A 24,780-nucleotide genomic window follows, 5' to 3' on the forward strand; every position below is an offset into this window, starting at 1 on the left:
ACCAGCTTCCCCTTCCCTGCCTCATTCCCCATTCTACTGGTGACTCCTTGGATCGCCTCCCCCCAAATTACTTGCACATAAATCTTGGTCTCAGTGTGTGTTCCCCTAGAGGTAGACCTCAAGACAAAGCCATCTTTGAAACAGTTAAAGTTTCTCTCAGAAAGACTTGGAGAACAGCAGCACCCCTGCGCTGCTGGCGGAGGTGCGGGGAGCAGGCGCTAGGCAGAGCCCCGCACCAGCTGGGGAAATCCGCAAGCTACCGCCTTCTCCCCTGCACCAGCCAGGAGCCCCGCCTCCGTGCACAGATGCAGGTTGTGCCCTCCAGGCCTGGGGGGAGCCAGGAGGCTGCTTCTGGGAATAGAAGGGGTGCAGATGCCAACAGCCCTTCACTGCCTATAGGCGTATTTCACACTGACAGACTACCGGGGGTGTAGGACTATTTTTATTTAAAACACCGGTTGCCATGGTAACATCCACATGACCCAATACTTATTCTAAGTCACACAGAAAATACCCTTGGGAAGGGAGAGAGAGAAGCCCCGTGAGAATGCAGTGCAGCTCTGGGATTCAAACAGCAAAGCGGCAGCTCCTGGGCAAGAGGAGGCCACCCCAGCTCCTGTGTCTGAGCCCATGCTCCTGCACCCGGCCGAGTTCTCCAGGACTCTCACTTCGCCATCAGTGAAGAGGTGTAAAGGCATGTGAGGAGTGCTAGCATCTGCCCACCTGCCGTAGCTCCTCCTGGAAGGTCAGAAGTTTCGTCTGGAGTGACCTATTTCACCAGTCAAGACGGGTGCTAAGAATGGGCCCTGGGCACAGGGTGGGGATGCTGGCAGGGGGACCCGCGCCCAGCCCTGCTCAGTGTTCCACTGCCTGCTCGGTCTGTAGGGAGTTTACAGGGCCGTGCATAGGCCCTGCGGCAGAAGGATGGGGGTTGGGAAGGCAAGGCCTGCTGCGCCACGTGTAGAGCACCTGCAAGGAGAAAAGGAAACCATGGGAACCATGGCTTTTAAGAACCAGAAGGCGAGCTCATCCTGCAGCAGCCTCCACCTGCGTACCTCCCTGACCCGGGCGGCATGTCGGCCTCTGCACACCTTCAGTGGGTTTTTACCTCCCCAATAGCATAATCCCAGGCTGGCAATGTTAACATCTGAGGCCCTCAGAGACACAGAGGACCCAGGGGTCCCCAAAAGACCTGCCAGGGACTGGCCAGAGGCCACGCAGCTGTGGTGGGTCAGTGTAGTAATTTGCATAACTCATAATTGTTAACATTACTACGGGTGGGGTGGATGTGGGCCACCCTTGAGGACCCCCAACTGGACAAAGGACACCATACCTTTCTCCTCCCCCAGGCGATTCAATAGTGATTACAATAATAACAACAGCTCACACTGATTGAACACTTAATGTGTGAGAGTGTCTGGCTCCTTTGACCCTCACAGTGACCTTCAAGGGACCACTGTAACACACAGTCTGCAGATGACAACCTCCAGTTCCCCATCACTGAGCTTAAGTAACCTGCTCAAGCAGCTGCTATGCAATAGAGCCTCGACCTGAACGCAGATCTGATTCCTCAATCAGTGCTTTTTTCTCCACGTCACGCTGTGAAAGTAACCGACTGGGACTGCCTTGACCGGGACGATGGCGGCAGAGGAGCAGAGAGAGGTGTGCATGGAAGCAGAGAAAGTCTCTGTTTCCTCATCTTTCAAATGGAAGTGATGCGCACCTATAGCCGATGCTGCCGGTGCCCCTCTCATAGCCACTCGGCTTCCTCGGCAGGCTGCCTAGAGATGGTTTCCCCAAGTCCACTCCTTCCTACCTGACAGTGTCCTCCAGCCACAGCGGTGGGCTTAACTGAACGTGTGGGGCAGGCCACACGTGTCCAAGAGTTAACGCTTTAGAGGCAGCCTCAACCAGTGAGGATGGGGCTGGTAAAGGTTCTTTCAAAGGCTCCCTATTGGGCTAGAGCCCTGGGTGTCCACTGTGTAACCTGCACCTTCATGCCCCAAATATCCATCTTCCTCCCTTCTCTGTCTCACTTCCCCATACCGTCACCGTGTTTCCCGGGATCACCTCCCAAATAAAGCACCTGAGTCCCTGTCTCAGGATCTGCTTTGCAGAGAACCCAGTGTAAGACACGACCTCCTGTGGTTCAGGGAAGATTGAGAATGCATGCCAAGCTCTGAGCACAAGGAACACTTTAATGGCATCTAATATCTCTTGTTATATATAATATGTACTTGGGGAATAGAGTGGCATTTGGCTGTGAATTTACTTTGTACATTTTGGGCTGTACATTCCTTAAACTAGAAATCCCTAATCTGGGATTCAGTTTGGCTGCGGTGACCATCCACCAAATTCTTGATCCTCCTCGCATGGGTCACTGGGAAAGACTACCTTCTATATCAGTTTTTCTAGTAAAATTTCCTTATAGCCCAAAGGACAGGTTGCATAGAGTCGATAAGGCCTCAGACAAAACTGTAATTGATCTCTTCTGTCACCCTGCAGGCTCATGGCGCCTTATTGCTGCCCAAAGAGAAACCTGCCCCTGACACAGGAGAGCCCCTGTGCTTCCTCGATCTCACTTTACCTGAAATAAAGCTACGCCGTGAACAAGCTTGAACTGATATTCTCCGTCGCGGTCGGCACCTCAGAGGGAGCAGAGGGAGCATGCGTGCGCCCGGCTGCCCAGGGGACAGCTGGAAGCAGGTCATTCCTTCCCCTCACACTTCCACCAGGCTTCACGTTTCTTTTGAATATCCTGCTTTCAGCTGCAACTTTCATATGCCTTTTTAATTCTACTCCATAATGTATCCATATCTTAGAAAAATAGAATTGAGGCCACACCCCTGCCAACATGATGAATAGGAGTCACATTTCCTGACCTCTTGGTTTTATTTAAGCTGTTGGCTTTTGTGTCCTCTAATTCCACAGGCTGCTTTGTGTTTTCAGAAAAGAAAAAAAAAAAGAAATCAGAACACATGTGACAGGATATTTGAATCAGAAAATTAAAAAGAGGTTTTCTCGTCCACCCACAGCACCCTCTCCTATTTAGAGCAGAGAGCCTCAAACTTTCGTTTAGATGAGAGCCACGGGGAAGGGAGGAGCTTTTCAAATGCAGCTCCTTAGTCCCACTCCAGGAGGCTGATTTTAGGCTTTGAGATTCTTTTTTAAGCCAGGACGCTGGTCATTCCAATAAAGGTCATATTTGGACTTTCACTTTGTTCCTTTAAATCATAGTTTCTCAAAGAGAGGTGTCCCTAGAACACCCCTCTGTCCACCTCTGCCCTAAGCTCCCAGAGATGTTCAGCAGATCAGAGAATGCTGCTTCTTTGCCTGTCAAAGGCAAACAAACAGCTTGAAAATCTGATGCTTCACAAGGAATCATGTACCTCAAGGATTAAAAGCCCACAAATGAACCAGTTTGTTCATTTCTATTCTATTCTCCATGAATATGATTTTTTCAATCCATGATTATTTATAGATATCCTAGGACTATGAGCTACCTGTCATGCACATTCCCTCAAGATGAAATTTATTACCTCAAATAGTAACAGAAAGAACACACGGACTGCCCCTTGGAGGTGTTTGGCATGGACATGGCAGATATAGATCCTGCAGAGAGAGAGAGAAGTCCTTGGAAGTTTCCTGACATCAGAAGGGGAACATCTCCACCTCCATCCAATATTCTTGGTTAATTCTGCTCAGAAATATTCCATCTGCACATTCCCCAGGCTTCTTGTTTGACACACAATGTCACCATTTGGATCAAGACTCAGGAAACGAAATAGCATCAAAATAGCTAATAATGAAAGAATTTTTTCAAAAATTTCAGACACACACATAGTGATGCGGTGATCACCTTTCATCATGAACCAGTCTAGCAACACCATCCAGAGAGGCTAATCTATTAGTTCCTTATAAGCATCTAAGCAAAAGCTTGCTCCTTCACACTGGATCTCGAGGGAGACTTCAGGGGACAAGAGTCTATGCTTGTTGTAGACTATGTTGCAGATTTAACTATAGGAAGGGAAGGGAGTCAGGGAGCCCTGAAATTCCAGTTAGAAAGAGATCTTCAATACATTTCTGTCTTTACCAACCAATTCTGTCACAATTATGGAGGGAGCCATAGATCCACACACAAACATGGAGATAACCTCTCTTTAAGCCTGCTCAGTCCCAAAGGAGGCATAGTTCCAGCCCACTTCTAGGAAGGAATCATTCTTATAATTAGAAGATTTGAGCACATTACTTTAACTTTTCCACCACGTATCCATCAGTTCCCATCAGATGGGTGTCCGGGAGCACTGCATCACTATTTCCACTGACTAGGGGAATGGAAAAGTGGGACGCAGAAGGGTTCCTTATCAAGCTAGTTTCCCCCTGGGGGCCAATGGAGCTTAATGCCATCCCCAAGGCCACTCAGGGAGCTGGTATAGGACAAACACTTGAAAGAACTGGAGTATTTGTTACTTGAAGCCTATTCCCAGGGGCCGTTAATTCCTGGTAGACTCAGGCAGACCATAGGTGGGAAAAATGTCTTCTACCACCAGACTGAGAACTCAGGTACCAAAATGTAGACTCAGGCACCTGGAAGTCTGATGGCTGGCTGGTAAGAGCAAGGGGATGTGGATATCAGACAGATTCTCAGTATAAGAATTATTTGCCTCTTTTCTGTATCAAAGACTGCTTCCTATGGACAGTAAGATGAAGGGAAGGAAGCAAAGGAAGGAGGGAGAGAAAATCCACTCTTGTCACCATATTTCTAATGTAGCAAGGCAACTGGTATGAAAACACTGTGACATAATTTCACATGGAGCTAGAATGTACTGCTTTTTTAGAATATGAGTATAGCGGAGTGCCTGGGTGGCTCAGTTGGTTAAGTGTCCAACTTTTGGCTCAGGTCATGATCTCACAGTGTGTGAGTTTGGGCTCCGCGCCGGGCTCTGTGCTGACAGCTCAGAGCCTGGAGCCTACTTCAGATTCTGTGTCTCCCTCTCTCTCTGCCCCTCCCCTCCTCTCTCTCTCTTTCTTAAAAATAAATAAACATTTTAAAAATTAAAGAAAAAAAGAAAAGTTCAGGAAAATCTGTTTCCTATACACAGAAGTGACCTCCAAGTTGATAAACCTTAAGTAATAGACTCTTGGGACAGGTGGAAGATCCTGAGAAGTTTGGTGGTCACTAATTAGCAGCATAGGTTTTAAAAGGTTGGAAAACACTGCCAGTGTAAGTAAGGTCAAGAAGTTAAACACTATGTAGCCAAGGATCTGGGGGAGCGGATGAGAGCCACCTTGTGATTTAAAAAAAAAAAGAAGAAGAAGAAGACACCCTAATGTAGAGTGTGTTGGGCAACCCAGGATCCTTTATGAAAACAAATCTGGCACTGGGTTTTACTCTGGAAGGAACTTCAACCTGGACCCTTGAGTGTCATCCCCTCTTAGGGTGCTCTTAGTCTGACCCCCAAGAGGTACTGACCTCCCCCCAAACACTCAGCTTCTCAGATGTATTCTGAGCTCCCCCAAAAGCAGATTCTGAGATAAGGTCTGTTTAAGGGTAGTTTATTTGTAGAGTTATATGAAGCATTAATGAGGTAGTAGGAAACAGAAAATGACAATAAAGGGTGCATTAATGAGCAGGTTGTTAGTGTGGGTAACTGGTCTCAGTCCTGCTGGGGACCTTCTGGGGAACCATATGGAATCCCTTTGGATGAAAGCTGCACAATTGTTCCTAGGTCCCTGTCCCCCAGAGTCATGAGCTCTTTTGCACTTCTGGACTGACTGGAAGTGAAATTCCTACAGGCCTCTCAGGTTTGGAGAAAGCTCAAAGGCAGAAAAGCACAAAGAAATTGTGGGGTCCACTCATGGCATCCCTGGAGGTTCATTGCTCAGATATCCTTCAATGAACCTGCTGCAATGCATCTCCTGCTGCTGCACCCTCTGATCTGCCATGACACTCACCCCAAAGCCATACTTTCCCTGGTTGCTTCCATCTAACAAGAGTACAACAGGGGCACTGGAATCAGGTCGCTCCTACCCAGTGCAGGACTTGTCTAAAGGGCAATCTCTGCACATGGACTCTCCATTGCCCTTGCCAAGATTCTCTCAGAACTACACTGTGGTCTGAGGAACTCCCTGCCTACTTTTGCTTCCTCCCCTTTATCCTTAACAGAAGTTTCCCTTTATAAACCTTTTGTTCATCTCACCCTGCTCTGACATCAGCCTCTAAGAGTACCTGAAGTGACACAAAGCTTTCAAAACCCTATTAGTTGGTGTGGAGCTGTCCAGGGCTGTGGTGCTGAAATCAGAAGTAGGCCAAGGAGATACAGGAACAAAATATATCTGTGTTCTTTCTCCCTAGTTGTGAAACCATTAAATAGTGCAACATATTCCCTTGGTTATCCTTAGCCAGATGAAGTATCTGGTACTTTCAAAAGACTTATTTAAATGCCATGAGGTATAAAATGAGGAGATTGCCACAAGACCACATAGAGTAGTTTCCATGGGTGCTGTTCCTAGAAACATGAATGCTGCTGAAATCTGCAAAGTCACTCTCAGTTGTTCAAAGTTCCAAAACCAGAAGTAAGGTGGCTTCTACCATTCTGATTGCCACCTTCCTACAAATATCTTACATCAGCGAAGCCTAACAGGAACCCAATTGGCAAGATTAACTAGAAATGCAGCTCCATATTTTCAGCCTTCAAAGTGCAGACTGGAAAGAAGAGTTACTGAGGTATATGAATGAGGCTGAAGGCTCACAGATGACTCCTGGGATGGAGGGCAACCTTTTAACGTCATCAGGTGGCACAGTCTCATGTGGGGTCAGGTGTCTTTGCCCCACAGAGGTGGTGAGGTAGAAAGGTGAGAATACTAAGCTTGGATTCTGTCAACCCCTGCTGGAGACCAGATGTGTGACCTGGGCAAGTAATATGAGTCTCAGCAAACTAATTAGCAGAGGCAAGGCTGGGTCAGAGGTTCTCAAACAGTATTCCAAGGAACCCTAGGGTGCACAGACTTTTTAGAGGTTACTGAGAAGTGTGAAAGGGGAGAGGAGGCCAGGACCACCTGAACTAGAGTAACCCCACCTTTATCTGATTCTCATTCTAATGTTTTCCAAGATTTTCTCTGAAACTTAAAATAAAAAATTTGAAAAACTTATACCCAAGATTATTTTTAAGGCCTTTTCTATCCTTATCTTTTGAAAGTCTATGGGACTAGAACAAAATCTGGTTCCTGCCTCATAGAAGTATGTAAACTTTGGGAGCTACCTAACATCTCTGAATCACTCTTCTCATCTGCAAAATAATGACATCATTACTAAATAGATGCTGTCAGGTGATATTCACACATGCCAAAGCCACACCCATCCCCCTAAGAGAGTTACCATCAGTATCATTTTATTGTTGAGGAAGCTGAGGCCCAAAGAGCTTGGGTAACAAATCCCATTATGCAGCAAGGAAATAGCTCAATTTCCATCAGGCTCCAACATCTCTGTTTTCTGTACTACCTTCTGTTTTAGAATTTTATGAGGAAAAATAAAATGATAAATGCCATAATGTTTTAAAAATCATGACACAGGCATAAAGAGCTACTATTCTATGGATGAAAAAATAAGACCCATCTATATTCTGCCTAGAAGAGATTCATTTCAGATGTAAGGACATATACAGACTGAAAGTGAAGGAATGAGAAAAAATATTCCATGAAAATTGAAACAAAAAGAAGTCTGGGGTGGCTATACTTATTTAAGAATTTAAAACAAAGACTGTAATAAGAGACAAAGAAGGACATTACACAATGGTAAAGGGATCAATCCAACAACAGGATATAAAATTTGTAAATATTTATGCACCCAAAGTAGAACATCTAAATATATAGAGCAAATATTAACAGAACTAAAGGGAGAAAGAGACAGCATTACAATAATGGCAGAGGATTTTAATATCCAATTTATATCAATGGATAGATCATTCAGAGAGAAATCAATAGGGAAACATTGGCCTTAAATGACACATTAGACAAGATGGACTTAACAGATATACACAGAACATTCCATTCAAAAAGCAATAGAACACATATTCTTCTCAAGTACACATAAAACATTCTCTATAATAGACTGCATGTTAGACCACAAAACAACTAAATAAGTTTGAGGAGATTGAAATCCTATCAAGCATCTTTTCAACCATGTTGCATGACACTAGAAATCAATTAAAAGAAGAAAACTGAAAAACTCACAAATATGTGGAGATAAAACAACATGCTTCTGAACAACCAATAGGTCAAAGAAATCAAAAGAGAGATTTAAAAAATATCTTGAGACAAATGAAAATGGAAACACAATATAACAAAACTCATGGTGCACAGCAAAAGAAGTTCTAAGAGGGAAGGTCATAATGATAAATACCTCAAGAAACAAGTAAAATTTCAAGTAAACAACCTAGCTTTACACCTCAAAGAACTAGAAAAGGAAGAACAAACAAAGCCCAAAGTTAGTAGAAGGCAGGAAAAAGAGCATCAGAGTGAAAATAAATGAAATAGAGATTAAAAGGAAATAGGAAAGATCAATGAAACTAAGAGCTGTTCTTTGAAAAGATAACAAAATGGAAAAAACTTTAGACAGACTGACCAAAAAAATAGAGAAGACTCAAAAAACAAAATCGACAACGAAATAGGAGACATCGCAACTGATACCACAGAAATACAAAGGATCAGGGGCACCTGGGTGGCTCAGTTGGTTAAGTGTCTGACTCTTGATATCTGCTCAGATAATGGTCTCACAATTCATGAGATCAAGCCCCACAGTGGGTTCTGCACTGACAATGCAGAGCCTGCTTAGGATTCTCTCTCTCCCTCTCTCTGCCCCTCCCCCACTTGCTTGCTCTCTCTCAAAATAAATAAATAAACATTAAAAAAAAAGAAATAACAAAGGATCAGGAGAGACTACTATGGAAAATTATATGCCAAAAGTTGACAATCTTGAAAAAGTAGATAAATTCCTAAAAAACACAATCTTCCCAGACTGAATAATGAAGAAATAGCAAATATGAACAGATGGATTACTAGTAAGGAGATTGAATCAATAATCAAAACCTCTAAAGAAATAAAAATTTAGGACCAGACAGCTTCACTGGAGAATTCTACCAAACATTTAAAGAATTAATACCAAACATTTTCAAACTCTTCCAAAAAATAGAAGGAGGAACACTTTCAAACTCATTTTATTAGTCCAGCATTACCTTGATACCAAAAGTAAACAAGAACTCCACAAGAAGACTAACTACAAGCCAATGTTCTTAATGAACATAGATGCAAAAACCCTCAACAAAATATTAGAAAAACGAATTCAACAGTACATTAAAAGGATAGTAAACCATGATCATGTGATAATTATTCCATGCAAAGATGCAAGGATGGTTCAACCTATAAATCAGTCAATGTGATACACATTAACAAAATGAAAGATAAAATCATGTGATCATCTTAACAAATGCAAAAGAAGCATTTGACAAAATTCAACATCCATTTATGATAAAAACCGAACAAAGTGCGTATAGAGAGAATGTACTTCAGCATAATAACAGTCATTATGACAAATCCACAGCTAACAACATATTCAATGGTAAAAAGCAAAAAGCTTGGTTTCTAAGATCAGGAACAAGACAAAGATGCCCATTTTTGGCACTTTTATTCAACATAGTATTAGAAGTTTTAGCCAGAGCATTTAGGCATCCAAATAAGAATGGAAGAAGTAAAATTGTCACTATTTTCAGATGACGTTATACATAGAAAACCCTCAAGACTCCACCAAAAACCTGTTAAAACTAATCAACAAATTCAGTAAAGTTGCAGGATACAAAATCAATAGACAAAAATTTGTTGTTTTTCTATATACTAATAATGAACTATCAGAAAAAGATATTAAGAAAACAAACCCATTTCCAAATACATCAAAAATAATACAATAACTAAAAATAAATTTAACAAAGGAGGTAAAAGACCTATGCACTAAAAACTATAAGACATTGACAAAAGAAACTGAAGAAGACATTTATCAATAGAAAATATATTCCATGCTCATGGATTGGAAGAATCAATATTGTGAAAATATCTGCACTACTCAAAGCAATCTACAGATTCAATACAACCCATATCAAAATCCCAATGGCATTTTTCACAGAAATAGAACAAACAATCCTACAATTTGTATGGAACCACATGAGACCCCAAACAAATAAAGTAATCTTAGGAAAGAGTAACAAAGCTGGAAATATCATGCTTACTGATTTCAAACTATACTACAAGGCTATAGTAATCAAAACAGTATGCTATTGGGAAAAAAAAAAAAAACAGGCCCATAAATCAATGGAAAAGAATAGAGAGCCCAGAAAAAACCCCACATATATAGGGTCGATTAACTTACAACATAGAAGCTAAGAATATAAAATGGAGAAAGGACAGTCTCTTCAATAAATGGTATTTGGAAAACTGGACAGCCATATACAACTGAATGAAATTGAACTAAAATATTATACCATACACAAAAATTAACTCAAATGGATTAAAGACTTGAATGTAAGACCTGAAACCATAAAACTCCTAGAGAAAACATAAGCAGTAAGGTCCTTGATAATATCTTGTCAATGATTTTTTTTTATTTGACAGTAAAAGCAAAGTCAACACAAGCAAAAATAAACAAGTAGGACTACATCAATCTAAAAAGTTTTTATACAGCAAAGGAAACCATCAACAAAATGAAAAGCAACCTACCAAATGGGATAAAATATTTGCAAATCATATACCTAATAAGAGGTCAATTAAGAACTCATAGAATGCAAAAGCAAAACACACACACACACACACATACGAACAATCCAATTAAAAAATGGGAGGAAGATCTAAATGGACATTTTTTTTATCTTTGTGAATAATTTTATTTTAAATGGACATATTTTTAAAGAAGCCATACAGATGGCCAACAGACACATGAAAAGATGCTCAACATTAGTAATCATCAGGAAATTGCAAATAAAAACTACAATGAGGTATCTCCTCACACTTGTTAGAATGCCTGTTATCAAAAAAAGAAAAATAACAAATGTTGGTGAGGACATGGAGAAAAGGAAATCCTCAGGCCCTGTATGTAGGAATGTAAATTGGTACAGTCAAAATGGAAAACAGTAAGGAGTTTCCTTAAAAAATTCAGAATAGAAATACCATATGACCCAGTGATTCAATTTCTGGGTATTTATCTGAAGGAAACAAACACACCAACACACTAACCTAAACACACTAACTTAAAAGGATCTATGCACCCCATGTTCATTATAACATTATTTACAATAGATATGAAAGCAACCTAAGTGTCCATTGATAAATGAGTGGATAAAAGAAAATGTGGTATATATATATATATATATATATATATATATATATATATATACAATGAAATATTATTCAGTCATAATAAAAGAAGGAAATCTTGCCATATGTGATAACATGGATGGAACTTTAGGGTATTATGCTAAGTAAAATAAGTCAGACAGAGGAAGACAAATACTGTATGATCCCACTTACGTGCACAATTTAAACAAACAAACAAAATGAGCTTATAGATACAGAGAACAGATTGGTGGTTGTTAGAGGTGGGGAATCAGTGAAATGGGTATGAAAGAAAAAGAGAGGGGCACCTGGGTGGCTCAATCAGTTGAGCGTACAACTTCGGCTCAGGTCATGATCTCACAGCTCGTGAGTTCAAGCCCCGCGTCCGGCTCTGTGCTGACAGCTCAGAGCTTGGAGCCTGCTTCTGATTCTGTGTCTCCCTCTCTCTCTGCCCCTCCCCAATTCATGCTCTGTCTCTCTCTGTCTCAGAAATAAATAAACATAAAAAAAAGTTTAAAAAAAAAGAAAGAAAGAAAAAGAGAGAGAGAGAAGGGAAGGAAGGAAGGAAGGAAGGAAGGAAGGAAGGAAGGAAGGAAGGAAGGAAGGAAGGAGTGGCCAATGTCCACAGGCAAACAAAGGCACTCCTATCAGGCAAGACATTCCAGGAGTCTAAAGATCAACTTCCAAGAGCCAGACTTTGGGTCAGGTTCATTCTTCAATACACAGGGGGATAATAACAGTTTTTATTTTATGGGCTTATTGTGAAGATTAAATGAGTTACTACAAGTCAACCATCCCAATTGCATCCCAATGCAATTCCAAAATCCCCAATACTCTGAAAACTGGAAATCTCTCATAAATCATTTAGTGGCAAAACTTACTTCCCAGTTAGTGGGAATTTTCATTTTCCTACAGAAATATCTCTGTGTGTGATACACCCCTTGGGGTGTAACAGTATAATCAGCATCTGTCACATATCACCTTTCTAAAACCCAAAAGGTATTTGGATACTGAGGTACTTGGATAAAGAATTGTGGGCTATAAATGTAGGTACTAGTGACCATTCAAATGTCACTAGTTTTGGGGGTACCTGGATGGCTCAGTTGGTTGTGTCAGACTCCTGATTTCGGCTCAGGTCATAATCTCAGGGTCATGAAATCCAGCCTCATGCATTGGGCTGTGTGCTGGGCATGAAGCCTGCTTAAAATTCTCTCTCTCCCTCTGCCTCTGTCCCTCCTCCTTCTGCTCCCCCCTCAAAATATGCAAACCATTATTATTTTCTACTAAAATAAAAATGCAGTAAAAGAAGAAAACACCCCCAGAAGTGATCAAGACCACTGACTGAATATCCCTTTGGCAAAATTTTTACCCCAACAAATGTTCACAAGAAAATCCCAGGAGCATATAAAGTGAAAATAAATTTTTAGAAGATTAGTCTTGTTAGGTTTAGTATCCTAAGTAATAATATGGTCTATTTTGACATAGTAAATAAAAATTAAATATTATCATAGCAATGTTAGGCAGGGATTGCTGAGGGTGTGGGGAGTAGACATGGTATCATGGTAGTTTTGAGGGTTTGCTAAGACTTTCAGCCCTGTGCACTTATTGACAGACTTGCTGTATATGTAGTTCTGAACGTCCTGACACTTGCCACGTGAGGAGTTTCTTAGCACTCCTTACCAATTTTTAGACATTTATTGCTTCATGAGGCTACCAATTAAGTGTTTATATTATTGTTTTTCCCTCCCTAGAAAGAAATGTCTAAACCATGTCCTTGTCTATTTGTGTCAAAAGAGTGGAATCGTGCCTGAAATCAGACTGCTAGGAGAGGCAAATCAGGATTAAAAATGTCAGAGAAGAGGGGCACTTGGGTGGCTCAGTCAGTTAAGTGTCCAACTCTTGACTTGGGCTCAGATCATGATCCCCTGGTTATGCGATTGAGACCCATGTCAGCTCCTCACTGAGCAGGTAGCCTGCTTAAGATTCCCTCTCTCTGTTGGTTAAGCATCTGACTCCTGACTTCCGCTCAGATCATGATCTCATAGTTTGTGAGTTCAAGTCCAACATCAGGCTCTGCACTGGCAGTGCAGAGCCTGCTTGGGATTCTCTCTTCTCTCTCTGCTCTTCCCCCACTTGTTCTCTCTCTCTGTCTCTCTGCCTCTCTCTCTCTCTCTCTCTCTCTCTCAAAATAAATAAATAAACATTTTTTAAGAAGTCAAAGAAAGTTCACAAGAGCCCACTCACATCGCAAACAAGGAGGAAAACAGAACCATCAAGGAACCAGCCTTTCCACATGTATCACTATACTGTCTTCAGTCCTTTCTGGAACCAGTGGGAAAATGGATGGATGGACACAGAAATCATCTGATCAGAGGACAACAGCCTCTGGTTCCCAATCCCTAAATCCAAAGAGCCCTGAAAACAGAAAGCTTTATTTGTAACTTAGTTACAAACTTACCTTGAACTGATGAAAGACTATTTTTAGTCTTATGCTACTCAGTATGAATATTCATAGTTCTGGCTGCAGAAATATTAATGTGTTTGATTACAGGGTGCTTTCCCAGGCTCCACTGGGGGTGTTAAATAATATATGTGCTGAATTACCTTTGTAAAAGATCCCCAGAATTCTGAATTCAGAAATATATCAAGGTTTTTGGATAAGGGATTACAGACTTACAATTGCATGAAACCCCAAGGAGTAGATGTTATCTTTTATTTTAAGGACAGTAAAACAGATTTAGAGATGTTAAGTAACTTGCCCAAAGTCACACAATAAGCAGCAAAATATTATAAACTTTGATAGGATGACTATGTCAGTTGTGACTTCCAATGAACGAGACTTTGCATGACAGTGTCAGGGAGCTGATGCCACCTGAAGGTACACTGAAAATTATGAAGAGAGGTTTTGCTGCTGGCAAAGTTACACTGTTGAGATTTCACACCAGCTCCCAGAGAGGCCTTCCATCTCCAAATTCAAGGAAACTGTGCCCTCTGACTTTAAGAAAATACGTTTCTTCTAGCCCTTGAAAGCAGAGGAATTTGATAAAGAAGTTGCCTGGCAAAGAAAAAAAAAACACCAGACTGAAATCAAAACAAATCATTTTTTGCATATTAATCAGGCTCCTGATTGAAACTATGCTGGCTGCTTCGAGAGAGGAATATTAACAGTAAAGCGCTGCTAATTTAAGCACAACCAATTTAAAAAGATGTACCTAGAAATGGCCACATGGGAGAATCACTTAAGCTGCATCAACCACCCGCTTCGTTTGGTGGGATATGCCTGGGTTGGGAGCGCCAATGTCATGACATTTGCTTCTACCTTGAGGGTGGAGAATGAAATCATCCATTCCTTATAACCCACAGGTCTCTGGTTTTCAAGAATCCATCCCAATTTACTCCTTCCAAGTAAGCAAGAGGGGTCTGAAAGAAAGACCCCGATCTGGGCCTGAAAAGACTATGTAGGAACTGCCACAACGCTTGAGCCCCAGCCCCATGATGCTGGACAGCAGCATTGGTGAATGGCTGGTCGGTAAACCTCTCCTGTATTAGACATTGCTCAGATCCCCAGATCTGCTCTTCCCAGATCCCCTCAGACCCCCTTCCACTGGTTCTGTTTGCCCCTCTATGAGCCTCTCAATGCCTGTACCCATGACTCTCTTGGAAAGACTGCTGGAGCTCCTGAAGCAGTTTTGCCACAGGCACCGGACATTCATCTCTGAGGCCCTTCCACTTATCCCTGTGCAGAGTGGGTCTGGCATTCTGTGGACAGGTGCTAGCCATTGGGAGCGAAAGCACACTGAGGGGACCACGTGCATAAAAATGGTACATGAATCCATGGGCACATGGGCCAGAGTGCTGACAAGGTCTGCTTACAAAGCCCTTTCTAAACTTTTTGCCCGGAGTTCCCACATGATTATTTCTGGCACTAATTCGTGTGATCCTTTGCATAGGAAACAAGTCCTACCTTCACCTGCACATTGCTCTTAGTTGTATCTTATGTTTTCAAGGGCCTAAGATGGCATTTTTGTGGCAGCCACAAGGAGACACAGTTGCATTTCATAGGTCTCTGCAAGTCTAACAGAAAGAATAACAAACTTATTCTGGTTCCTGACAGGACCCTTTATTCCCCACTCACAGCTCAAAATATCCAGCAGCAGAAATCATCTCCCTGGTTCCTGAATTTGGAATGATACTGACCAGATTTATTCCATACCTATTAGGAACAAGTACAGGCATTTCATAATGTAAAAAAGCACTTGACAATATGGCCTGAGATGGATACACGCAATTCAAAACACACTAGTGTCAAATGATTGATTGCTACATACACACACACACACACACACACACACACACACACACTTCCTCTCCCTCCCCCTCCCTCTCTCTTTCTCTCTCTTAAAGAATCCTCCTAACATCATTTATACCTATTAAATTGGAAAAGATGATAAAGAGCAATAAATACTGGTGATGGTGAGTGAGGGTGCAGGAACATAGGCTCTTAGGTGCTGCTGAGTGGGGTGCAAATTATTGCAACACTTCTGAAAGCCAAATATGTTTCAAAAGACTAAATATATGCATGTACTTTGATCCTCAAAAAAAATCTGTGTTTAGAAAATTTGGGGGGTGTATAGTTTAATGAATTTTAATACCTATGTAGATTCCGGTAACCACCAATACAATAAGTATACATTAAAAAATCCCTTATGATCTTCCTTTATAGTTACCCTGTCCCCCCACAATTTCTGGAAACCATAGAGTTGTTTTTCAGTCCCTATAGTTTATCTTTTCAAGAATGTCCTATAAGTGGAATCACAGTATGTAATCTTCTTTAACTCAACACAATGTGTTTTATAGGCTCATCTAAGTTGTTGCATTTATCAATAATTTGTTTCTTTTTATTGCTGGCAGAACATTCCATTGTATAGTATACATGTACTGTAGTCTATCCATTTACTAATTAAATTATATTTGGGTTATTTACAGTTTTTGGTAATTATGAACAAAGCTGCTATAAACATTTGTGCACAGGTTTTATGTGAACATAGGTCTTCAATTTTTTTTTAAAAAATATGTTTTATTTTATATTTGAGAGACAGAGACAGAGAGCGAGGAGGGGAGGTGCAGAGATGGAGACAGAATCCGAAGCAGGCTCCAGGCTCCAAGCTGCCAGCCCAGAGCCCGACATGGGGCTTGAACCCAGGAGCAGTGAGATCGTGACCTGAGCCAAAGTTGGACGATCAACTGACTGAGTCACACAGGCATCCCTTCAATTCTTTATTTTTTTTTTAATTTTTTTTTCAACGTTTTTATTTATTTTTGGGTGGCATCCCTTCAATTCTTTAGATAACCAGTAGTGGGATTGCTGAGTCATACTATAGGTATATGGTAAACTATTTAAGAAACTGTATTATTACAAACAGCCAAACTATTTTCAAAACTTATGTTCCCACCAGAAATGTAAAGAGTTTCAATTGCTCCACATTCTCATAACACTCAGAATTGTATTACTCATTTTCACCTTCTGGTAGATGTGGTGAAATCTCACCATAGTTTAGAGTACATTTATCTAATAATGACTCATGGTGTCTAATATCATTTCATGTGCTTATTTGCTATCTGTATGGTATCGCCAATGAAATGTCTGTTCATGTCTTTTGCTCATTTTTTAATTTTTTATTGTTGAGTTTGAGAGTTCTTTATATATTTGGGTATCATTCCTTTGTCAGGTATATGATTTGTAACTATTTTCTACCAGTCTTAGCTTCTATTTTATTCTTTCAGCAGTTGTTTGCAGACCAAAATTTTAAATTTTAGTGAAGCCCAATTTATCAATATTTTCCTTTATGCATCATACTGTAGTTTCATGTCTAAGAACTCTTCACCTAAGTTTAAGTCACAAAGACTTTGTCCTATGTTTTATTCTAAAAAGGTTTTTTTAAGTTTATTTGTTTTGAGAAAGAGACAGAGAGAAAGAGAGCCAGCAGGGGAGAGAGAGAGAGAGAGAAAGAATCCCAAGAAGGCTCCATGCTATCAGTACAGAGCCCATTGTGGGGCTCAAACTCATGAACTATAAGATCATGACCTAAGTTGAAATCAAGAGTCAGACGCTCAACCAACTGAGCCACCCAAGTGCCTTAATTCTAAAAGTTTTATAGTTTAGTGTTTTACACTTAGATTTTTATTGTTTTCAGTTAACTTTTATATATAGTATGAGGTTTAGGTCAAGGTTTGTTTGATTCTAACACTATTTGCTGGAAAAAACAACAACTATTCTTTTTCCCATTGAATTACTTGGGGTCCTTGTAAAATATTGGTTGGGCATATTTGTATGAATCTATTTCTGTAGTCTTGAAAGGGCAGGCCTACGCCAGCCGACTCCATCTTGTTCTGTGTCCTTCACCTTGACCACACCTCCTCCCCTTGAGTAAGCCCCCCCTCACCTGCCTAACAGGACTCGACCCTTCCCCAGGACCCTTCCCCAGCCAATCGGCTGAGGCCATAGCCATTACCTCACCAACTGCCCCCAGGCCCCAATAAAACCTTTGTCCTTTTGAAACTCGCGCTCTTTCCCTGGCATCTCACCGCTGCGTCGGTGCAGGTAGGGGATTGAGCTCGAGCTAGCTCGAATAAAGGCTCTTTGCTTTTGCATCAGACTCGGCTCCCTAGTGGTCTTTGGGGATCACGAATTCTGGGCATAACATTTGGGGGCTCAGCCCGGGATCCCCAAGAACCCCGAGGGACCCCGACCCGGAGAGCCTGACTGGCCATGGTTAGTGTCTGTTTGTTCTGTCTTTTCTGTGTGAGCTCATTTCTGGAATTCTGGTAGTGCCGACGCGGTCTAAGTGGACGCACTGGAGGACCACGGGCCGGGAGTTTCGGAAGACGTTCCGTTTCTCCCTTCTGGAGGGACGTGGAATCCCCACAAAGGTCTGAGACGAGGCGGGTCGCTCCCGCTGGTCGGCGTGAGGCCGTCGTCTTTGGAGGGACGTGGAATCCCCTCATCGGTTTTGGAGGGACGTGGAATCCCCTCATCGGTTTTGGAGGGACATGGAATCCCCTCAAAGGTCTAAGCTAGCTTGCAGTTTTGCTTCCATGGAGTTGGAAGACTTTCTAGGGGCCCTCTGTTTGTCTGTTTTTGTGTTTCTCTGTTTTGTTCTGTGGACTTGCTGGACGGACGTTATGGGACAGACTCAGACTACTCCTCTAAGTATTATGATTGATCACTTTAAGGATGTGAGGGGAAGAGCTAACAACCTCAGTGTGGCAGTCCGAAAGGGTCGGTTGCAGTTTTTTTGTTCTAGCGAGTGGCCAACTTTCAATGTCGGATGGCCACCCGAGGGGACCTTCGACCTCCCTACCATCCACCGAGTCAGGAGTATCATCTCTCGGCCTAAGGCGGGCCATCTTGATCAGCTCCCTTACATTATCACTTGGCAGGACCTTGTAGAAGACCCACCCTCTTGGCTTAAGCCCTTCCTAACCCTGCTCCCTCCGGAGCCAAAACCCATTCTTGCTTTGCAGGAGACAGAGAAGAGGAAAAGTCTTACCCAGCCTTCAGCACCCCTCCACCCTGTCCTACAGAAGGGTACTGAAGAAGAATTAATTTTTCCTCCCCGGTATAACCCCTCTAGGATGCCGGAAGAACACCATCCTCCCCCTCTGGGGGAGGCAGACGCTGTTCCCAGAGCGGGAGGCGAAACGCTCCAGGGGGAAGCCCGCCCTTTACCAGACAAAGGGCTCAGAGGGGGCAATCCGCCGCCGACTCCACTATTCTGCCCCTGCGAGCCACTGGACCCCCAGACGCGGAGGGGAAGCAGCCCCATCACTATTGGCCTTTCGCCACTAGTGACCTCTACAATTGGAAAGCTCAGAATCCTAAGTTTTCCGAGAAACCGGCAGGGCTTATTGATTTATTAGACTCTGTTCTTTTTACCCATCAGCCCACGTGGGATGATTGCCAGCAGCTTTTGCAGGTCCTGTTCACGACTGAAGAAAGAGAAAGAATCCTCAGTGGGGCCCGAAAACTAGTTCCAGGCGCAGACGGGAATCCCACCACCAACCAGGCTCAGATAGATGCCTCCTTCCCCTTAACTCGGCTCCAGTGGGATTTCAACACGGCAGAAGGTAAGGAGAGGCTCCGGGTCTACCGCCAGACTCTAATGGGGGGTCTCCGAATGGCTGCTAGAAAGCCAACCAATTTGGCCAAGGTAGGAAATATACAACAGGGAAAAGATGAATCTCCAGCTGCCTTCTTAGAACGGATCATGGAGGCATTCCATACCTACACCCCCATGGATCCAGAGGCTCCGGAAAGCAAGGCAGCTGTTATCATGGCCTTTGTAAACCAATCGGCCAAAGACATTAGGAGAAAATTACAGAAAATAGATAGACTAGGAGAAAAAAGTCTGCAGGACTTACTGGTGGTAGCCAAAAAGGTATATAATAACCGGGAGCCTCCTGAGGACAAGCAGGGCTCGCGCCATGGCGGCTGCCAGCAGTAAGCAGACTCGAGACCTGGCCAGAATACTACTAGCTACCACTGCTGACTTCCCCAAGGAACGAGACCGCCGCCTCCGGCAGCTGGCAGACGACACAAGAAAAGGTAAAAGCACCAAGCGGGGGGAAGCAGAGGCTGCAGCAGGATCAGTGTGCACACTGCAAGGAGATAGGGCATTGGGCCCGAGATTGTCCAAAAAGAGCTGGCGGGAAGGGAAGCAAGACTGATCGAGTAAAAGTCCTAGAGCTGGATGAACTAAGTGATTAGGGGAGTCAGGGTTTGGACCCTGTCCCCGAACCCAGGGTAACTCTTAAAGTGGAGGGGACCCCTATTGACTTCCTTGTCGACACCGGAGCACAACATTCGGTCCTCCGCACCCCACAAGGAAAACTAGCCAGCAAGAAGTCCTGGGTACAAGGGGCAACTGGTATGAGCCAGTATTCATGGACTACCCGAAGAACAGTAGATTTGGGAACGGGCCGGGTATCCCACTCCTTTATGGTAATACCAGAATGCCCCTACCCACTGTTAGGACGGGACTTACTGACCAAGATTGGAGCTCAGATAACTTTCAGACAAGGGGGGCCTCAGGTCACCGATGCCAAGGGCCACCCCATCCAGGTCCTGACCATGAAACTGGAGGATGAATACTTCCTCCACCAGGAGGCGCTCCCGAGAGAGAATAATATAGACAGATGGCTACAAGAATTCCCCTCGGTTTGGGCAGAGACGGGGGGGATGGGACTAGCCGCTCACAGGACCCCAGTCCTGGTAGAGCTCAAGCCAGGAGAGAGTCCAGTAAGGATCAAACAATACCCCATGTCTCAGGAGGCCTGGAAGGGGATCCAGCCACACATCCGGAGACTACGAAGCCTAGGGGTACTAGTTCCTTGCCAGTCTGCCTGGAACACCCCCTTACTGCCGGTCAAAAAGCCTCACACAAATGACTACCGACCGGTACAAGACCTCCGGGAAGTAAATAAGAGGGTTGCGGACATACACCCAACTGTTCCCAACCCATATACTCTCTTGAGCTCCTTGGCGCCCTCCAGGGTCTGGTATACTGTACTAGATTTAAAGGACGCCTTCTTCAGTCTGCCGCTGGCACCCCAGAGCCAACCCTTGTTCGCCTTCGAGTGGCATGATCCGGAGGAGGGCTACAGTGGGCAACTCACCTGGACACGGCTACCTCAGGGATTCAAAAATTCACCCACCATCTTCGACGAGGCTCTACACGAGGACCTGGTATTTACAGACACCTTCTCTGGCTGGGTGGAGGCATACCCAACCAAGCATGAAACGGCTCAGACGGTGGCTAAGAAGCTACTAGAAGACATCTTACTCAGGTATGGTTTTCCTGCCATGGTAGGATCAGACAAGGGACCAGCTTTTATCTCGCAGGTAACACAGGCAGTAGCCAAGGCGGTGGGGGCAAACTGGAAATTACATTGTGCTTATAGGCCCCAGAGCTCAGGACAGGTAGAAAGAATGAATAGAACCCTAAAAGAGACCCTTACCAAATTAACCATGGAGACTGGCGGGGACTGGGTGACTCTCCTACCGTACGCCCTTTACCGGGTTAGAAACACTCCTTACATTCTGGGTTTTACTCCCTACGAGATCATGTTTGGCAGGCCACCCCCTGTTATTCCCAGCCTTCGAGCTGAACTTATTGCTGAGTTTAAAGATCAAGAACTTTTTCTTTCCTTGAGCGGGCTCCAGAGGGCGCACGAGGACATTTGGCCGCGCCTCCGTGCCATCTACGAGGCTGGCCCGATCCCGACACCTCATCAGTACAGGCCGGGAGACTGGGTCTACGTCAAGAGGCACCACCGAGAGACTCTCGAGCCGCGCTGGAAGGGACCCTACATCGTGGTGTTGACAACCCCCACCGCTCTCAAGGTAGACGGCATCGCGACCTGGGTCCATCACACCCACGCTCAGCCTGCGGACCCCTCCTCGATCCGGAAGGACGTTGTCACGCGATGGGCCATCAGTCGGGACCAACACAACCCGCTCAAGCTCAAGCTACAGCGCATTTGACCTACCTAATATTGGTAACTCTGTTAACTCTGCTTGTCATTGCTCATGCTGCCGGGAGTCCCCACACCCCCCAAAACATCACCTGGCAGATCATAGACACCAGCTCAGGGACAATACTTAATCAGACGTCCCAGAGCCACCCCAGGGACACTTGGTTCCCAGAACTTTGCGTAAACCTCCAAACTCTGTTCCCCTTGTCACCATAAATGCAGCCGGTCCCATGATTGGGTCCCTAAGCTACATGACAAGGGGGGAATGAAAGGGCAGGCCTACGCCAGCCGACTCCATCTTGTTCTGTGTCCTTCACCTTGACCACACCTCCTCCCCTTGAGTAACCCCCCCCTCACCTGCCTAACAGGACTCGACCCTTCCCCAGGACCCTTCCCCAGCCAATCGGCTGAGGCCATAGCCATTACCTCACCAACTGCCCCCAGGCCCCAATAAAACCTTTGTCCTTTTGAAACTCGCGCTCTTTCCCTGGTATCTCACCGCTGCGTCGGTGCAGGTAGGGGATTGAGCTCGAGCTAGCTCGAATAAAGGCTCTTTGCTTTTGCATCAGACTCGGCTCCCTAGTGGTCTTTGGGGATCACGAATTCTGGGCATAACAGTCTCTAATCTATGTTTCTTTGATTGATATATCTATCTCTTCATCAATATCATACTCTCTTGATTACTGTAAGTCTTAAAATTGAGTAATGCAATTTTTCCAACTATATTCTTCTTTTTCAAAATTGTTTTAGTTATTCCAAATTATTTGTTTTCCATAAATATTAGAATAGTTTTGTCTACATTTGCTAAAATCCCCTGCTGTGATTTTCCTATTAAATCTCCACTATATACTGTCAGTGTATAGAAATATGACTAGTTTTTGTATATTGACCTGCAAACTTGCTTGCCTCACTTATTAGTTCTAGGAGGTTTTTTTTGATGACTCCCTGAGATTTTCTACACAGAAGATCGTGTTGTCTGTGAAAGGAGATCATTTTATTTCTTCCTTTGCAATCTATATGGTTTTTTAGTTTTGTTTGTTTGTTTTTGTTGTTTATTTGATTCTTTTTTCTTGATTGCATTAGCTAAGAGTTCCAGTGTCATATTGAATGGTGGTGGTGAATGGACATCCTTGCCTTGTTTCTAATATTAGAAGGCAATTATTCTGCCTTTTACTAGCAGGTATGTTAGCTGTAGATTTTTTTGTAAGCGCCCTTTATCAGGTTGAGGAAATTCTCTTCTACAATTCTCCACCCAATGTGTGTTTTTCCTATGCCATCAAGCAACTCTCTGACACCAGCTGGGTATCCTACATTTCAATGCAATTCTGACACTATCTGGAGATAGAATCAGGTCCCACAGACTCAGCCCCACAAGACTGCTCCCCTTCCCACTTGAGACATCAGTCACAGACCATACCTTCTATTCTTAGTTTGTTGAAAATGTTTATAAAGAATGTGATATGGAGCTGCAGAGCAAACGGTCAAGACAGAATTTTTGAGAACTTTTGGTGCAAAAAGTGCTTTTATTATGGCACAAGGATAGGACTCATGGGCAGAAAGAGCTGCCCTGTGATTGTGAGGAGCAATTGATTATATACTTTTTAAGTTGGGGAAGGGTGGAGATAATGGAAGTCTTTAAAGGGATTTCCATATGTTAAAGAACACTTACAGGATCCTGGAGGTCTGGCTATTGTCAAGTTAAGGTTGCTTTTAGTCTCTCCCAAAACATCAATATTAAGACAGCCTTGAGTACCTTAAGGAATGTCACACTCTGCATGTCTCAGATACTTATCAGTGGGCTGCAAGTTGTAAGGAAATTTAATTTTATCTACATTTCTCTTGCCTTTGTTCTCATTAGAATGGATGTTGGAATTTGTCAAATATCTTTTCTGTATCTATTGATTTTATCATATGGGGTGTTTTTTCTTTAGACTATTAATGTGGTAAATTACATGGATCAATTTCTGAATGTCAAATCAGCTTGGATTCCAAACTAAACCTCATTTGATCACAGTGCATTAACCTTTTTATATATTACCTTTTATAATTTGCTAATATTTTCTTGAGCATTTTTACATCTACTTTCATGAGCAATGTTGATATGTACTTTTTTGTACTACCTTTGTCTGGTTTTGGTATCAGGGTAATGCTGGACTCAAAATGAGTTGGGATAGAATGAGTTGGGAAATATTTCCTTGTCTTTTATTTTCTGAAAGACTGTTCAGAATCGGTATTTCATTGAATTTGCCCATGAAATCATGTGGGTTTGAAGATTTATTTTTTGGAAGGATTTTAACTACAAGTTCAATTTCTTTAATAGCTACAGGATGGTACATGTTCTCTATTTTATCTAAGGTGAGGTTTGATAGTTTGTGGATTTTGAGGAATTGGTCCACTTAATCTAAGTTCTCCAACTGTTTAGAGCAGTTGGTAGTATTATGATAGGAAAAAAATTGGATAAAAAAAGCAGAAAGGGAAAGATTAGGACCTGAGGTCCCTGGGTAGAGAAAAACACATATTTTGGAAGAATGCTGGGAGTGTCTGGTCACAGCAACCACACCCCCCACCCCCGGCAGGTGTAAAGGTTCCTCTTAAGAATGTAACAGACACCACCCACTGCCCCCTCAGTTTCCCTCAGGAATTTGACTAAAGACCTAACTAAAAATAAGTAGTAGACCATAAAACCTATGACCCACAGGGAATGTTATGGCCATAGACCAGTCCTCCTACAATGGAAACAAGCCAATGGGAGGGTGGTGACCAGAACCTTATAAAACAAGGACCCTTGTCTATTGTCAGTGGCCATTCACTTTCGAATGCCCCCTCTCTGTAAAGAGAGTTTTCCTACTATTCCTAACTTTCTAATCTTAT

The 24,780-nt window shown here is 43.2% G+C and overlaps 1 protein-coding gene across 1 annotated transcript; it reads left to right on the top strand.

Annotated features, from left to right (window-relative positions):
* The first annotated feature begins 1,638 nt into the window (after positions 1-1,638).
* On the top strand, positions 1,639-22,472 carry LOC128315400 (uncharacterized). Its single transcript, XM_053221915.1, has 2 exons — positions 1,639-1,662; positions 20,153-22,472. Exons 1-2 carry the CDS (start codon positions 1,639-1,641, stop codon positions 21,917-21,919), a joined length of 1,791 nt encoding a protein of 596 aa, XP_053077890.1. The 3' UTR covers positions 21,920-22,472.
* The last annotated feature ends 2,308 nt before the right edge of the window (positions 22,473-24,780 follow it).

Source organism: Acinonyx jubatus, chromosome C2 (genome assembly GCF_027475565.1).
Source record: "Acinonyx jubatus isolate Ajub_Pintada_27869175 chromosome C2, VMU_Ajub_asm_v1.0, whole genome shotgun sequence".
Classification (NCBI taxonomy): domain Eukaryota; kingdom Metazoa; phylum Chordata; class Mammalia; order Carnivora; family Felidae; genus Acinonyx; species Acinonyx jubatus.